The following is a 12,903-nucleotide window of genomic DNA, read 5'->3' as shown; positions in this document are numbered from 1 at the left end:
TCTGTCTTCAGCTGTCAGTGTATATGTACAGCTTTGGGTAACAAGTGGGCTTTAAACATTTCCAAAAACAGTTTGATTCTTTTAAATTTATTTTGTGAAGTTTTATTTTTACCTAAGCCAAACTCAGCATCACCAGAATGCACAGAGTGGAAATTAGGCCTGGATGTGACATCAGTCTATGACAGAAAATATGTTGTGCTCCATTTGAAGAAGGAAGTTGAATTTCTGAGTTCCTAATTGGAATTTTCATCTGAAACGCCCCCATTTGTATTTGTATTTTTCTATTTGGAAACTCGGGGCTGGTCTGTCAAGTCTGAATTTGTGTGACTTTAGATTATGAAGTCAATCCAAAATGGTGTACACAGAAAACTTTACTGAAAGCTGTAGTACTATACTGTTAGTTAGCACTTTTGCCTATTTGTGTCTCAAAAAATCAGTTGTACATACAGTACTGTCCAACCTCTATTTGTGGAAGTGGCGCTACGGTGTTTGGATGCACAAAATACCACGTAATGTGTTGTTCAGTACTTGTCTGTACTCCAAAGTGTAATCACAATAAAGGTTTCCTGGAGGCATCAGTATTGTTTTTCCAAATGTTTTACTGGAATGTGGTCAACATGGGTGTGATGTCATTCCCAGCTCCAACATCCAACTTCCGAGATAAATGAAACGCAACAATACTCACAATCTTTGACACTTGGAAACCTGAGTGAAGAATTAATCTAACATATTCACTCTTTTTAATTTGGCAGGAAATGGTATAATTTGCAAACTTCACACAGATCAATGAGTGGATGATGAATTGAATTAGGGTCCTTGGGTTTGCAACATTAACCTATAAAGCTTAGTATGTTGTGCTTTAGAATAATGACTAGGGGGCTCCGCCCCCTGCTCGCTTTACTCGCCAACCCCTGGTCTTGGGTAACCCGAAATAGATTTGAAAGAGATTATTTATCTCCGTCAGTTGTGGTCTTTCGTTTTGAACCCGTGCCTGCTTTGCTTCTGCAGTTTCAGACGCGCATTGAAAGCGCCTGCGTTCATTGATCTTATCCAGGTGGGCTCATGTTTGTATCGTTGAGCTGTATTGTGTTTGAATTTGGTGTAAAGCGTTCAGCGGTTTGTACAATCCCAAGCAGCACATTATTCCTAACTTCACTCCGCAGTAGTGCCACTCACAATATGGCGGTGACGCATGCGCCTTTCGTACTGTCTTTGTGGACCTGTGGGGCCTCCGTAGCCTCTCACGTTTGACTCTGGGGTGCAGCGCAGAATCCTCTTTTTTGTGTGGTTGTGTCGTTAGTGGTAGCTATGGGTGCATTGTTGCTTCATTTCTCATTCACGTTAGTTGAGCTCTTTCATTCTTGGGCCGTGACTCCTTCGTTTGCGGTGGATACAACTTCGCTTGCGGTTTATGAGACGCGCGCCTGCGCAGTACGTCTCATGGCCCCATCGCCGTGTCCCTGCGTCCATATCCGGTTTATTCTCGGTTAGTAATATGGATGTTCATTGCAGACTTGGATAAAAGCAAAAACAGAACTTCTCAAAACTTGAAACACTCATAATTTTTGAGGACAGCTTACATCTGATGTCATACCCAGCTGTCTCTTATTGAACTCACTTGATCTACCTTAGTATTGCTGCTGCTGTTACCAGCTGAGCAGTACTGCTTACAAGGTACAAAAAAGCCCTTAATTTGGCAACACTCCATCACAGGATATTGACACCATGTTTACATTTTTTCTACCTTTATTAATGTATTATTATTATGTAGTATGCCATAATCTACCACTGAAGAATTTTCTGGGGGAACTTTTTAGCTTAATATTTCTGTCTTTGGGGTTTGAAAAGAAGCTGAACACACAGAGAATATTCCAGTTGTACCCAAGTGGAGACCTAGGCTCCCAGAGCTGTGAGGCAGTGGCAAAAACTAGCACGTCACTGTTCTGCCCATACACAATAATGTTTGTTTCATACATTATAGTGGAGAGCTGAAAGGCAATGCATGTTCTTCCTATTTCCATGTGGCCTTTCTGTAGCTGCTTTAATTTCATCCTACATCCTAATTGGTAAGTCTAGTTTGTCCCAGTGTTGCATAAGTGTGAACAAACTACAATTAGTCAGATCTTCAGTAACTAACAATAGTATGTCAATTGATGTAATTTTTTTACATTTTTTGAGTTGGAATCTACTACCTGTGAAAGAAATTTCAGCCACTAAAAACCTGTTTGGTTAAATGCAGTTAAAAACATGCATTATCTGTGCTCGGCTAACACATGTAGTTACATTCTGTTATCACTGTTATTTCTGAATGTGACTCACTCATGAAGTTACTAAACAAAAGTTAACTTAGCCCTTGAACATTTGTGAAAGATACATCTTAAATATTTTTCTGCCTTGTTAAGAATTGAATTGTTAATTGATTATTAACATTTAGGTTCTGGTATTAGTATAGTATTCCTATAATGTAAAACTCTGTGATGCTCTAACACAGCTTCATTTTGTGACCTCTCTAAATATAAACTGCGCATACTGTAGATAAACAAAATTTCCTGTGAAAAGAAGTCATTTCCGTTTAGCTGAGTCAGACGTAAGTTTGTTAAATTGCTTCTTTTTAACTCTGAATTTTGTCCCTACATAGAATTAAGATCTTTATTTGAATTAGTACATACATATGTTTAGGTTTAAACTGTTATTTTTACAATTAGTTACATGGAACTATTGATTATTGTATTTCATTAGGTTGAGATTGGGTTTCATGAATTTTTGGTACTGGTACATGTGCCTATTTCAAATTAGAATTATGTTTTCCCTTCTGTATGCCTTCTGCCTTCTCATTTCCTCCAGCTTGCCATTTTAAAATGACAGTAATTATTCAGCCATCACACTTGGTCTCAGACCCTCAACTAACAATCATGTGTTGAGTCAAAACTTTGTTTTCTGGTCTCTTCAGCTTTGGTTTTTTTCTCTGCTTGTGTATTATTCAACCTTATTTTGGGGTGCTCAACATCATATCTACTTAGTTACTTAAATCCTGTTTCTTGTCTGATTTACTTTTCAGCTTCTTGCTTGCTTTTGTGCAGTGTTCTTATTTGCTCCCTGGCTCTTGTTTTTTATTAAATGCTGACTGGCCTTTCTTCGTATGATCTGGTGTTCTTTTCATTCCACCATCCGATTTGACTTCTTCAACCCTCTAGATGTCACTTGCCAAAGTCATCTGTGCATAATAACCCCTAATGTCAATGAACAAGCACTTTAAATAAGAAAGCAATAGCTTGGCATATGGTGATGGGAGGCACACAATGCATTGTGACCATTAGACGCAAGCATTCATTACAGTTTAACTTTATGCATTTTATTTTATCTTTGGCATGCATTAAGTACTGTGTTTATTAATCCATCCAATTATTAGACCATTGTAGTGCCCTGCTAGAATCATTATTGTCTACCTGTTCCATAGGACATTGTGCCTTTATTAGAGGTGGGCAGCTAAATGACCTAGGAGAGGCATGATCTGGGGCTAGAATTTATGATGCCCTAAATAAATATTTTATTTTTAATAAATTAAGAAATAGTAAAATATTTTTGCAATAAAATTCTTTGATGTTAGCCTTTTGGCATCGGCTTGTTTGTTTATGTGTATCATTTTATGTTTTTATATTACTGTCTTGTATTGTAATAATTTCAGAGTTCTGTAAGTGGTAAAGCTCTTTACAAAAATTAATTTAATTAAATAATTACATCAGTTAAGTTTATTGTCATGCACACATGGTACAATGGTATTATTACTTGTATGTCTCCTCAGAATGGTTCACAAAAATACAACATTTGTTTGTTCTTATGGCTGACACCAGATTTAACTGGGAAAATAGCAATGAATACATTTCTTTGAAGTTAGGTAGAAAATAAGCAGTATCAGATAAAAAAAAAGTGATTAACTCTGTGCTGGGTTTGAACTATGTGAACTTTGCACATGCTCCATATGCCTGCATAGAATGTTCCCAGTTTTCAGGTCTGAAAGATGTACTGGTTAGAGTAGAAATATTAACTCTAAACTGGTCCTGTGTGAGTGTGGGAGCTATACATGAATGGTCTTGTCCAGGATTGATCAAGGCGTTGACCCATTTGTACCTGGATAGAATCTAGCACCCCTTTAACCCATGAACTAGATTAAACAGATTTAAGAAATGTAATATTAGCTTATTTTATAGAAGCAAAATCAGAATTGGTTAAGGTATAAGATATCTAGCACTGGAAAGGATGATGAGCTGTTGCAGTGGAATACATTTCAAATCAGTCAGATGCCCACTGTAAATTAAGCCTGGTGGTTTCTTCCTCTTGTGGTGTTGCTGTTAGGTGAAGGACAGGCAGATGAGCAAGATAGGACTGTGTAGTTGCTTTTTTTTTTTTGGGTGAGTGGTTGTTATTACGCATACAGTAAATCGTAAATATTTTTACAAGTGTTTTTGACAAAGCTGACTTCCAACAAGCTCAGAGGCTTAAATATTACTAAAGATCAAGTCTGTTTTTGAGTACAAATGAATATTTGTTCTTCTTCTTATCCTCATAAAGATAAGCTAGACAGGTGTGATGCATCTTTGTTTTACTTTTCAGCATTTTGATGGGCTGCCTGTTGGTGCAGTGGCAGGGTTGTTGCCCCACTAGCTAGGTTAGAATTTCTGCCTACCATCCGTGTTGAATTTGAATGTTGTTTGCGTGCACCTCTTCATGAACTCTACTTTTATTACCATTGACTTGGGTGGAAACCTGTAAATAGGGCTCAGGTGATCATTGTTACTACATGTGTAATTGTGCTGTGGTGTATAGTATGGATTGAGGATCGTTTTTTTTCCATGTTTATGATGATGCCAGAATCACTTTAGTGGAATATTTGGGTTTGGACAGGCACTTGGGACACTATAGTGGTCATAAACCGTACGGTTTGCAGTGTTCATTAACTTTAGCATTCCATTTAGAATGTTTTCAGTAAACAGAAGAAGAGTCAATGCCTTGGTCTGAGGAGAGAACAGAAGTGACAAATAAACAGTAAAGAGTTTGTAGAGGGAGAGTTTGTCAGGATTAAAAGTAAATTAAGGCACAAATTACTGTCACTATGGAAACAACATCCCTTTCACACTAGCATGAATGTGGCAAACTAAATGGGGTGTTTCATTTCACATTGTAATTTATAAAATTGGGCTTTGCTTATTAATAAAAAAAAAGTGCACAAGATTTGTGAACACATGCAGGTCATGCTTCATAAATAAATAGATCTAAAATTGTTGTCAAATATAAAATTGGGCTTTGCTTATTAATAAAAAAAAGTGCACAGGATTTGTGAACACATGCAGGTCATGCTTCATAAATAAATAGATCTAAAATTGTTGTCAAAGTGTTTTGGGTCTTTGTTCCTACAGGTACATCCATCCATACATTGAATTCTCCAACTGCTTATTCCAAGCCAGAATTCTATGGTGCTGGTTAACATCGAATAAAATGTCAGAACAATTCATAGAATTGGCACAAGTATATACAAGAGCACACTCACTCATACACACCCATACTCAAACCCTGGGACAATTTACACTTGCCAATCAATTTAACCACAACTTAATTTTTTTTTCATGGAAAACTAGAGTTTTAGGTGAAAACCCACTTATATAGCCTGAAAATAGACAAACTCAACACATACAGTGACTGGGTCAAGCGTCAGTCTCAGTCTTTTAGAGCTATGTAGTCACAGTGCTGACCATATATGCTGCCATGCCATCTCACCCATGTGTTATGCCATGTGTTGTTTAGTTAGAAATGAACCTGCACAATTAAAAAAAACTTAAGATTGACTAACACCTAAAGCACCTTTATTTGTCAAGTGATAATGCCACTGTGTTTTCATAGTTTTTTAGCAAAGGAATTTGACTCCAGTTTGGGACAATGTACTTTCAAAGCTAAGGTTTTTTCTTCTTGCTCAAGTGTAATTTTTCTACACATCCTCTTTAGGTTTACAGCCACGGACACAAGGTCTAGATTGAGAAACATTCATCTTGCCAACAGTACTTCTGTTGCTAACTGATTACAGTTTAATATAACTTGTGCTTGTGTTACTGAGAATACTTTTACTTATTTTTTTTTTTTTATTTAAAATGGAGTGATCATTAAGGCAGAAGTTTTGCATAGATGCTGAGATGTTGGACAATAAACTTAAAAGTTACCAGTCCTGCCTTTACCACTACTATAACTTACCAAGTGTCCTTAGACAAGCCAATTAACCTAACAGTTTTCAGACTGTAGAGCTAAGTAAATAATGGAACTATTGTGATTTTTTATATTACTTCCAAGCGTAAGGTTTAGTTTATTGAGTAAGTGCAAGTAAAACAAGAGCAAGTTATAACAGTTCCGAAAGGTCATGTTCAAGCATTGTGTATTTTTTCATATAGGTTATAAGTATATATGTTGACTGAATTAAAAAAAAAAGATTTTAAAAATCACTTATTACATAAAACTGTTTTAACTTAAAACACATAACATTTCACGTTCTGGTTTGCCAAGCTCGCCACTCAAGTGTATCACTGAGAAAACTCGCTATATTTGGAGAATGCTGTCATATGGCAGGTGTGCAGTCCATGATCATTTTGCTTGTTGTCACCCCATAGCTATTGGTATTTAGGTAACAGATGCAGACTAGAGATTTCTTCATAGAAGTAATCCGAGGAGCACAAGTCAAGGCCAATACTAATCTTTGACTAACATCACCATAAATGAAAGAAAAAAGCAAAAACTCGGATTTTCTGAATCAGACAGAGAAAAAAAAGAAAAGTGATTTTGTTTCTTTGAACACTTTGTTCAAACCCTTTGTGTTTGCAGCTACAGTGCTTACATGTTCTGCTTCCAAAATTACCATACTGACATCAGTTATCATTAAACCCCTAAATGTGGTGTCACTTCCTGGTAATGAACTTGTATGTTGACAGTGCTACTGGGCACAACAATTTCACCAATTTGTGTTAATCCATACATGAAAAATATAAGCAAAACATAAAAATAATGCACTCTAATAAAAAAATTGCTACCCTCTTTTGGGGATTAATAAAATATATATCAAATTCTTGGCAAATCAGAGCATATTTTGAAACTGGAATTTATGGGCTTTACTAGGAAATGATGGTCCGCTTAAGCATTGTAGAGGATTTACAACATTTTCATCCGTGTTCCTGCCTTGGCCAAACTTGAACATGGGTTTCCTGTTGGCCAGTTAAGCAGTCAGTATAGTTGTCTTTGTATCTCAAACAATACATTACATGTTGTTGTGACTTCATTTTACTTGTAAATGTTTTCCCAATCGGTTAAATTCTAAAATATATTTTCCCTGAAATTTAGATTAACATCAGCAATTAATGCATTTGGTATGTAGTTATGGACTGAAATGGACATCAGTTTGCATGCCGCTGCTTCGTCAGTCACTGCTACAATTCATCAGTTTATGAGCCCTTGATCAGATTGATACACAGACCAATTTACTGTACCTTTTAGACTAAACTAATACTGTGCTGACAGTATTTTAATGGACTGTGAAATGTAACATATTTATTCCAAATGTAATGCTTAATAGACATACTTTTTTGTGTATTGTACGCATGTCTGTGGGTTGTCAAGAAGTAGTAGTCTTGGGTGAGCTTTCATGCTTGCATTTAGTCTAGTAGCTGTGAGCTGTATTATTAAGGGTAAATAAATTTGGACTTAACCAGAGTTTTAAGAACTTTCACAAATGTGAATTGGTGTCATTGATCTGTATCCAGTGCCACACTAAGGTGTAATCATGAAGCATGCGTCCACTGTGGCGCTCAAGAGTTAAAACTGTCCTCCATCACTGTAAGCTGCCTGAATAATCTACATTCAATCTTTCATCATGTCTCTGTGAACACTGGTTTTCTACAAGTACCTTCAGTTCTTCAGGCCACACCAGTCATTTGCAGTGTAAAGTTAATCTGGCAGTTCCATATTTATAGAAATGTACAAACAAATAGTCCATTTGTTAAGTGTGCTATTCTCACTTGGTGAAATCTCAGCTAAATAAATAAATGTTTGCATAGGCAAAAACAATACCACATACTCCAAAATTGTACATAAAGTTAAAGTTACTTCATCTTCTTATGTTAGTCAGACCAAAGTAGACTTGAAAAGTCTAAATTATCTCTTAATTCATCCATTACCCAAAATGTTAAGTTGTGTTTTAACATTTTTAAGACGTGCTATTCAGGCATCCTTTCCTTTTCTTCAAAGAAATACGTGCAAAACATTTCTTGGTTGATTATTAGAAACAAAACAGACACACCACATACAATTGCCTTTTCCAGAATGAATTAAGAGTCATTTTGAATTATGCCATAATTCACTTAGTTTTATAGTTAATCATTGGTAAGATTGTTGGTTGTCAATTGTTCTGCTGATCTTTCTTTGTTCAAGTTATTTCTTTGATTTATGCTTTTAAAGTTTTTATAAAAATATTGCAGACATCCTGAGCTTTGTTTTAATTAGACATTATTCTAAATATGTATTTTTCCTAAGAAGGACAGCACAGAGCTGTAGACAGATATGTGTCAGACTATTCAGGGAAACATATCACTTATGAAAAAAGTTGTTCAGGTTTTAAAAAAGCTCAGATGTAAATTCCATTTATGGCTAATAAAGAAAGGTACTAAGAGCAGTTTTCAGCACCAGGATGAAGGCAATTCTTAAAAAAAATCACATTCCTGATTCTATACTGTATGTATTGACTTCCTCTGCCTGTGTAATGCAGTAGTGGTTTAGAAACTGGACATATAGATTCTATAGAAGTCCCTTTCTTGGTTTTGAAAAGTGCTAATTTCACTTTGACTACTGTCATCTCTAAATGCTAACTGCATCTCATTGGCATAACTCCCAGCTTTCAGGGTTTTATTTGTCTTTTAACTTTGTTGTATATTTGCTTGCACTGAGAGATGTCTTACTCTGTCTCTGTTCTTCATTTCTCCCCCACAGAATTTGTTAGCCAAGGCTCTCTATGACAATAAAGCAGAGTCTTCTGATGAGCTGGCATTTCGCAAAGGGGACATCTTGACAGTGATTGAACAGAATGTGCTTGGCAGTGAGGGCTGGTGGAAGTGTTCTCTGCATGGACGGCAAGGGCTGGCTCCAGCCAATCGGCTTCATTTACTCTCCCCGTTTCAGGAAGACGTCTTGCCTCTCCGAGGTTCTCATGGGAGCTACACAGAGAAGTTTCCTTCCTTTCCAGCCCTGGAGAAACCTCCAACATATAGTGTTCAGAATATCTATCAAATCCCAACGCCTGCCCGACCTGTAGGTCCAGCCTATGAAGTCATGGAAAGTGTCTACAAAGTTCCATTGCAGCATTCCCCAAGACATCCTGTACCATCTTCACTCAGACAGTCTTTGGAGAGCACATCAGAGGCATTGACTAAGGTGAGACCTTGATATGAATAAGTGAAGAAGAAAAAGCTAGCAGAATATTTAAAAAGATGTCTATGTTTGCTGGAAAATTACAAGAAAGCTTTTCATGATAAAATGAACAGATTTTCTACATTTTCTATATGTTCACATGTAAACATTTGAGTAGTTTTAAAAATAAAAACTACCATGCTTTTATAAGCAGACAGTTTATATATATTGCACTTATTTTTTCATGAAAACTTAGTAAAGCTTTATTATGAGAAGTGAAAAATATTTGTGAACAAGTTGCTTACCTCATGTTGTTTATAGTGATGGCCAAGAAAAAAAAATCTAATGTTTTTATGCAACAGATAACAAATGTTCTGATACATTGGTCATCAGTGGGGGATAGCAGGGGCCAAGACTGAAAACAGCAAGCATGAAAAGACATCTCAGGTTACTTATTGCACAATCTGCTTAATGTGTCTAGTTGTACGCTTGCAACATCCATAGCACATGTACTTTTTGTTAAAATAGTGCTACATAAATACTTCTGGAAAACTAGAACAGTGCATGAAAGTAAAGTTGAATTGAGCTTTTAAATTGGAGACAGAGTTCTGTACCTCCACTGGTTTCCATTGATGCACAAGATACAGTAATCCCTCGCTATATCGCGCTTCGCCTTTCGCGGCTTCACTCTATCGCAGATTTTATATGTAAGCATATTTAAATATATATCGCGGATTTTTTGCTGGTTTGCGGATTTCTGCGGACAATGGTTCTTTTAATTTCTGGTACATGCTTCCTCAGTTGGTTTGCCCAGTTGATTTCATACAAGGGACGCTATTGGCAGATGGCTGAGAAGCTACCCAACTTACTTTTCTTTCTCTCTCTCTCTCTTGCTCTGACATTCTCTGCTCCTGACGGATGGGGTGTGAGCAGGGGGGCTGTTCGCACACCTAGACGATACGGACGCTTGTCTAAAAATGCTGAAAGATTACCTTCACGTTGCTCTCTTCTGTGCAGCTGCTTCGTGAAGCGACATGCTGCACGGTGCTTCGCATACTTAAAAGCTCGAAAGGCACGTGTTGATTTTTGATTGTTTGTTTTTATCTCTCTCTCTCTGACATTCTCTGCTCCTGACGGAGGGGGTGTGAGCTTCTGCCTTCATTGCAACTGCTTTATACGGCGGTGCTTCGCATACTTAAAAGCCAAACAGCCCTATTGATTTGTTTGCTTTTCTCTCTCTCTCTCTGACATTCTCTGCTCCTGACGTGCACTCCTTTGAAGAGGAAGATATGTTTGCATTCTTTTAATTGTGAGACGGAACTGTCATCTCTGTCTTGTCATGGAGCACAGTTTAAACTTTTGAAAAAGAGACAAATGTTTGTTTGCAGTGTTTGAATAAAGTTCCTGTCTCTCTACAACTTCCTGTGTTTCTGTGCAAATCTGTGACCCAAGCGTGACAATATAAAAATAACCATATAAACATATGGTTTCTACTTCGCGGATTTTCACCTTTCGCGGGGGGTTCTGGAACGCAACCCCCGCGATCGAGGAGGGATTACTGTATAAGCAAATATACTACCTCTGTTTTCCATGAAAACATAAGATTAATTTGTTTCAGCTAACACTACAAACAACACGGGTAAGTAACCTGTGAAAAAAATTATCATTTTTTGATGGAGTATTCCATTGAATATTCTTCCCCTGAAGAAGATGTCTCTAGATTCAGGCTTCCTACAGTTTTATTTAAAATCTAAAGTGGCTAAAGAATTGTTCAATAACCACACTGACTTAAAATCCTAAATGAACAAAAGATAATTTAGTTATTCTCCAGTCTGATTCTTATTTGACTGTTTTTCAATTACTCCATGTAGAATCTCTATCCTTAGGTGTGAGTACATTTTCAGGAAAAAAAAGTTTCAATTGTAATTTAAATTACATAATTTTAAACAACAGTGTGAAGAAAAGATAAAGATGCAAGTTTCTTTTACATGCTGTTCTCGAGAGGTCCTAAAATACAATGACAGTGTACTTTCATGATTTCTTCCAGGCATAGTACCAAATCTGGATGAGCAAGGTCCTTAATAAATGTTTTAACCCAACAGCACATTAAAAGACTTCCAGTAAGAGAGGATGAAAAACTTAACAACTGCTGTTGCTGGATGGCATTGCCTGGATGATGTCAAATTACACAATTAGAATTTGCAGGGGATGCCAAATTACATGACTACTTGCAGACGTTTCAGCATAGATTTCACATTTCCAAAGTACTACAAGCTTGTCACATTCTGACAGCAAGTACAGCTGCAGTTTTTATTTCAGCTCTTCCGACAAACACAAAGCATCTGGAGGATAAGCCTTTCTTCTGTTTCTGTGTTCTCTCATACTTCTGCATGAACATTCATTGGTTGGCAGCTCTTGGCATACACATAAGTCTTTCTGACCAGTGTAATGAAGTTGGTGAGGATGTCAGGCTATATGACTGGTGGTCAAGGGAGTGGGCTCAAATGCCCCTAACTCCCTAAGATTATAAAAATAAGTTGTCTAGTGTGACCAGCTTTATTAGAAAAGCAGTTTTTAGGAGTTTGTGTGCTGTCCCTGACTTGTATGTCTTTAGACTCTCATGTGACTGTGTCCTGTGTGTCCTAGTCTACTGTGTCTGTTGCTATAGTATTTTTTAAGAATATACAAGAGAGAGAAATTTGTTGACCGTATAATGGTCTTCACAAATGAACCAACGGTGCTTATTGTAGTTAATTTTCTCAAAGATCTTCAAAGTTCTTGCAGGTTTCTTTCAAATATTTCAAATAATATCAAAGATTAATAAAATATCTATCTATCTAATTTATTGTAGTTAATTTTCTCAAAGATCTTCAAAGTATTTGCAGGTTTCTTTCAAATATTTCAAATAATATCAAAGATTAATAAAGTATCTATCTATGTAAATATAGAGGAGGAGCAGCAGGCATTGATTGCATATTTATTACCAACATGTCTCTAATGATTTCACATGCTGCTGCCTGCTTCTATGACTCATCACCATAGTCAATTGCAGTTACATTCTCACCTTATTATTGAAGGAAATAACTGTTTTGATTTAAACATATTATCAGATATTAAATCCAAACAAATTATCATTAAAATATTGATATTTAATTAATTAGTGCAAAATCAATAAAAAAAAAAAACTAAAGCAGCTAAAAAAATGTTTTTGAAAAAATGTTACATGATGGAGAAAAATGGTTTGCATTTTTTAATTCAGTGCCCAAAAATCTATACAAATTATATGAAATAATCAAAAAATTTATTCAATGTATACCTGTGTAATTTCTACATTACTGTATGTTGGTTACTTGATTATACTATTGCAGTCTTTATCTGTATATTTATTACTTATTAACTCCAGTGGTACATTTAGTTAGGAAAGGCAGATCATATAGCATTACTCAGAGGATTGTGGAGATATTACCTAAT

General features: G+C 36.3%; 1 protein-coding gene across 1 annotated transcript in view; it reads left to right on the top strand.

Annotated features, from left to right (window-relative positions):
* The window catches only part of cass4 (Cas scaffold protein family member 4), a 75,542-nt gene that overhangs the window by 24,966 nt on the left and 37,673 nt on the right, over positions 1-12,903 (top strand). The window contains exon 2 of the mRNA XM_028811821.2: positions 9,016-9,456. Coding sequence (XP_028667654.1) covers positions 9,016-9,456 — 441 coding nt within the window. The remainder of the gene's footprint in view (positions 1-9,015; positions 9,457-12,903) is intronic.

This window comes from Erpetoichthys calabaricus, chromosome 10 (genome assembly GCF_900747795.2).
Source record: "Erpetoichthys calabaricus chromosome 10, fErpCal1.3, whole genome shotgun sequence".
Taxonomy (NCBI): domain Eukaryota; kingdom Metazoa; phylum Chordata; class Cladistia; order Polypteriformes; family Polypteridae; genus Erpetoichthys; species Erpetoichthys calabaricus.
Note: the sequence above shows the minus strand (reverse complement) of the source record. Positions and strands in the feature narration are given on the sequence as shown.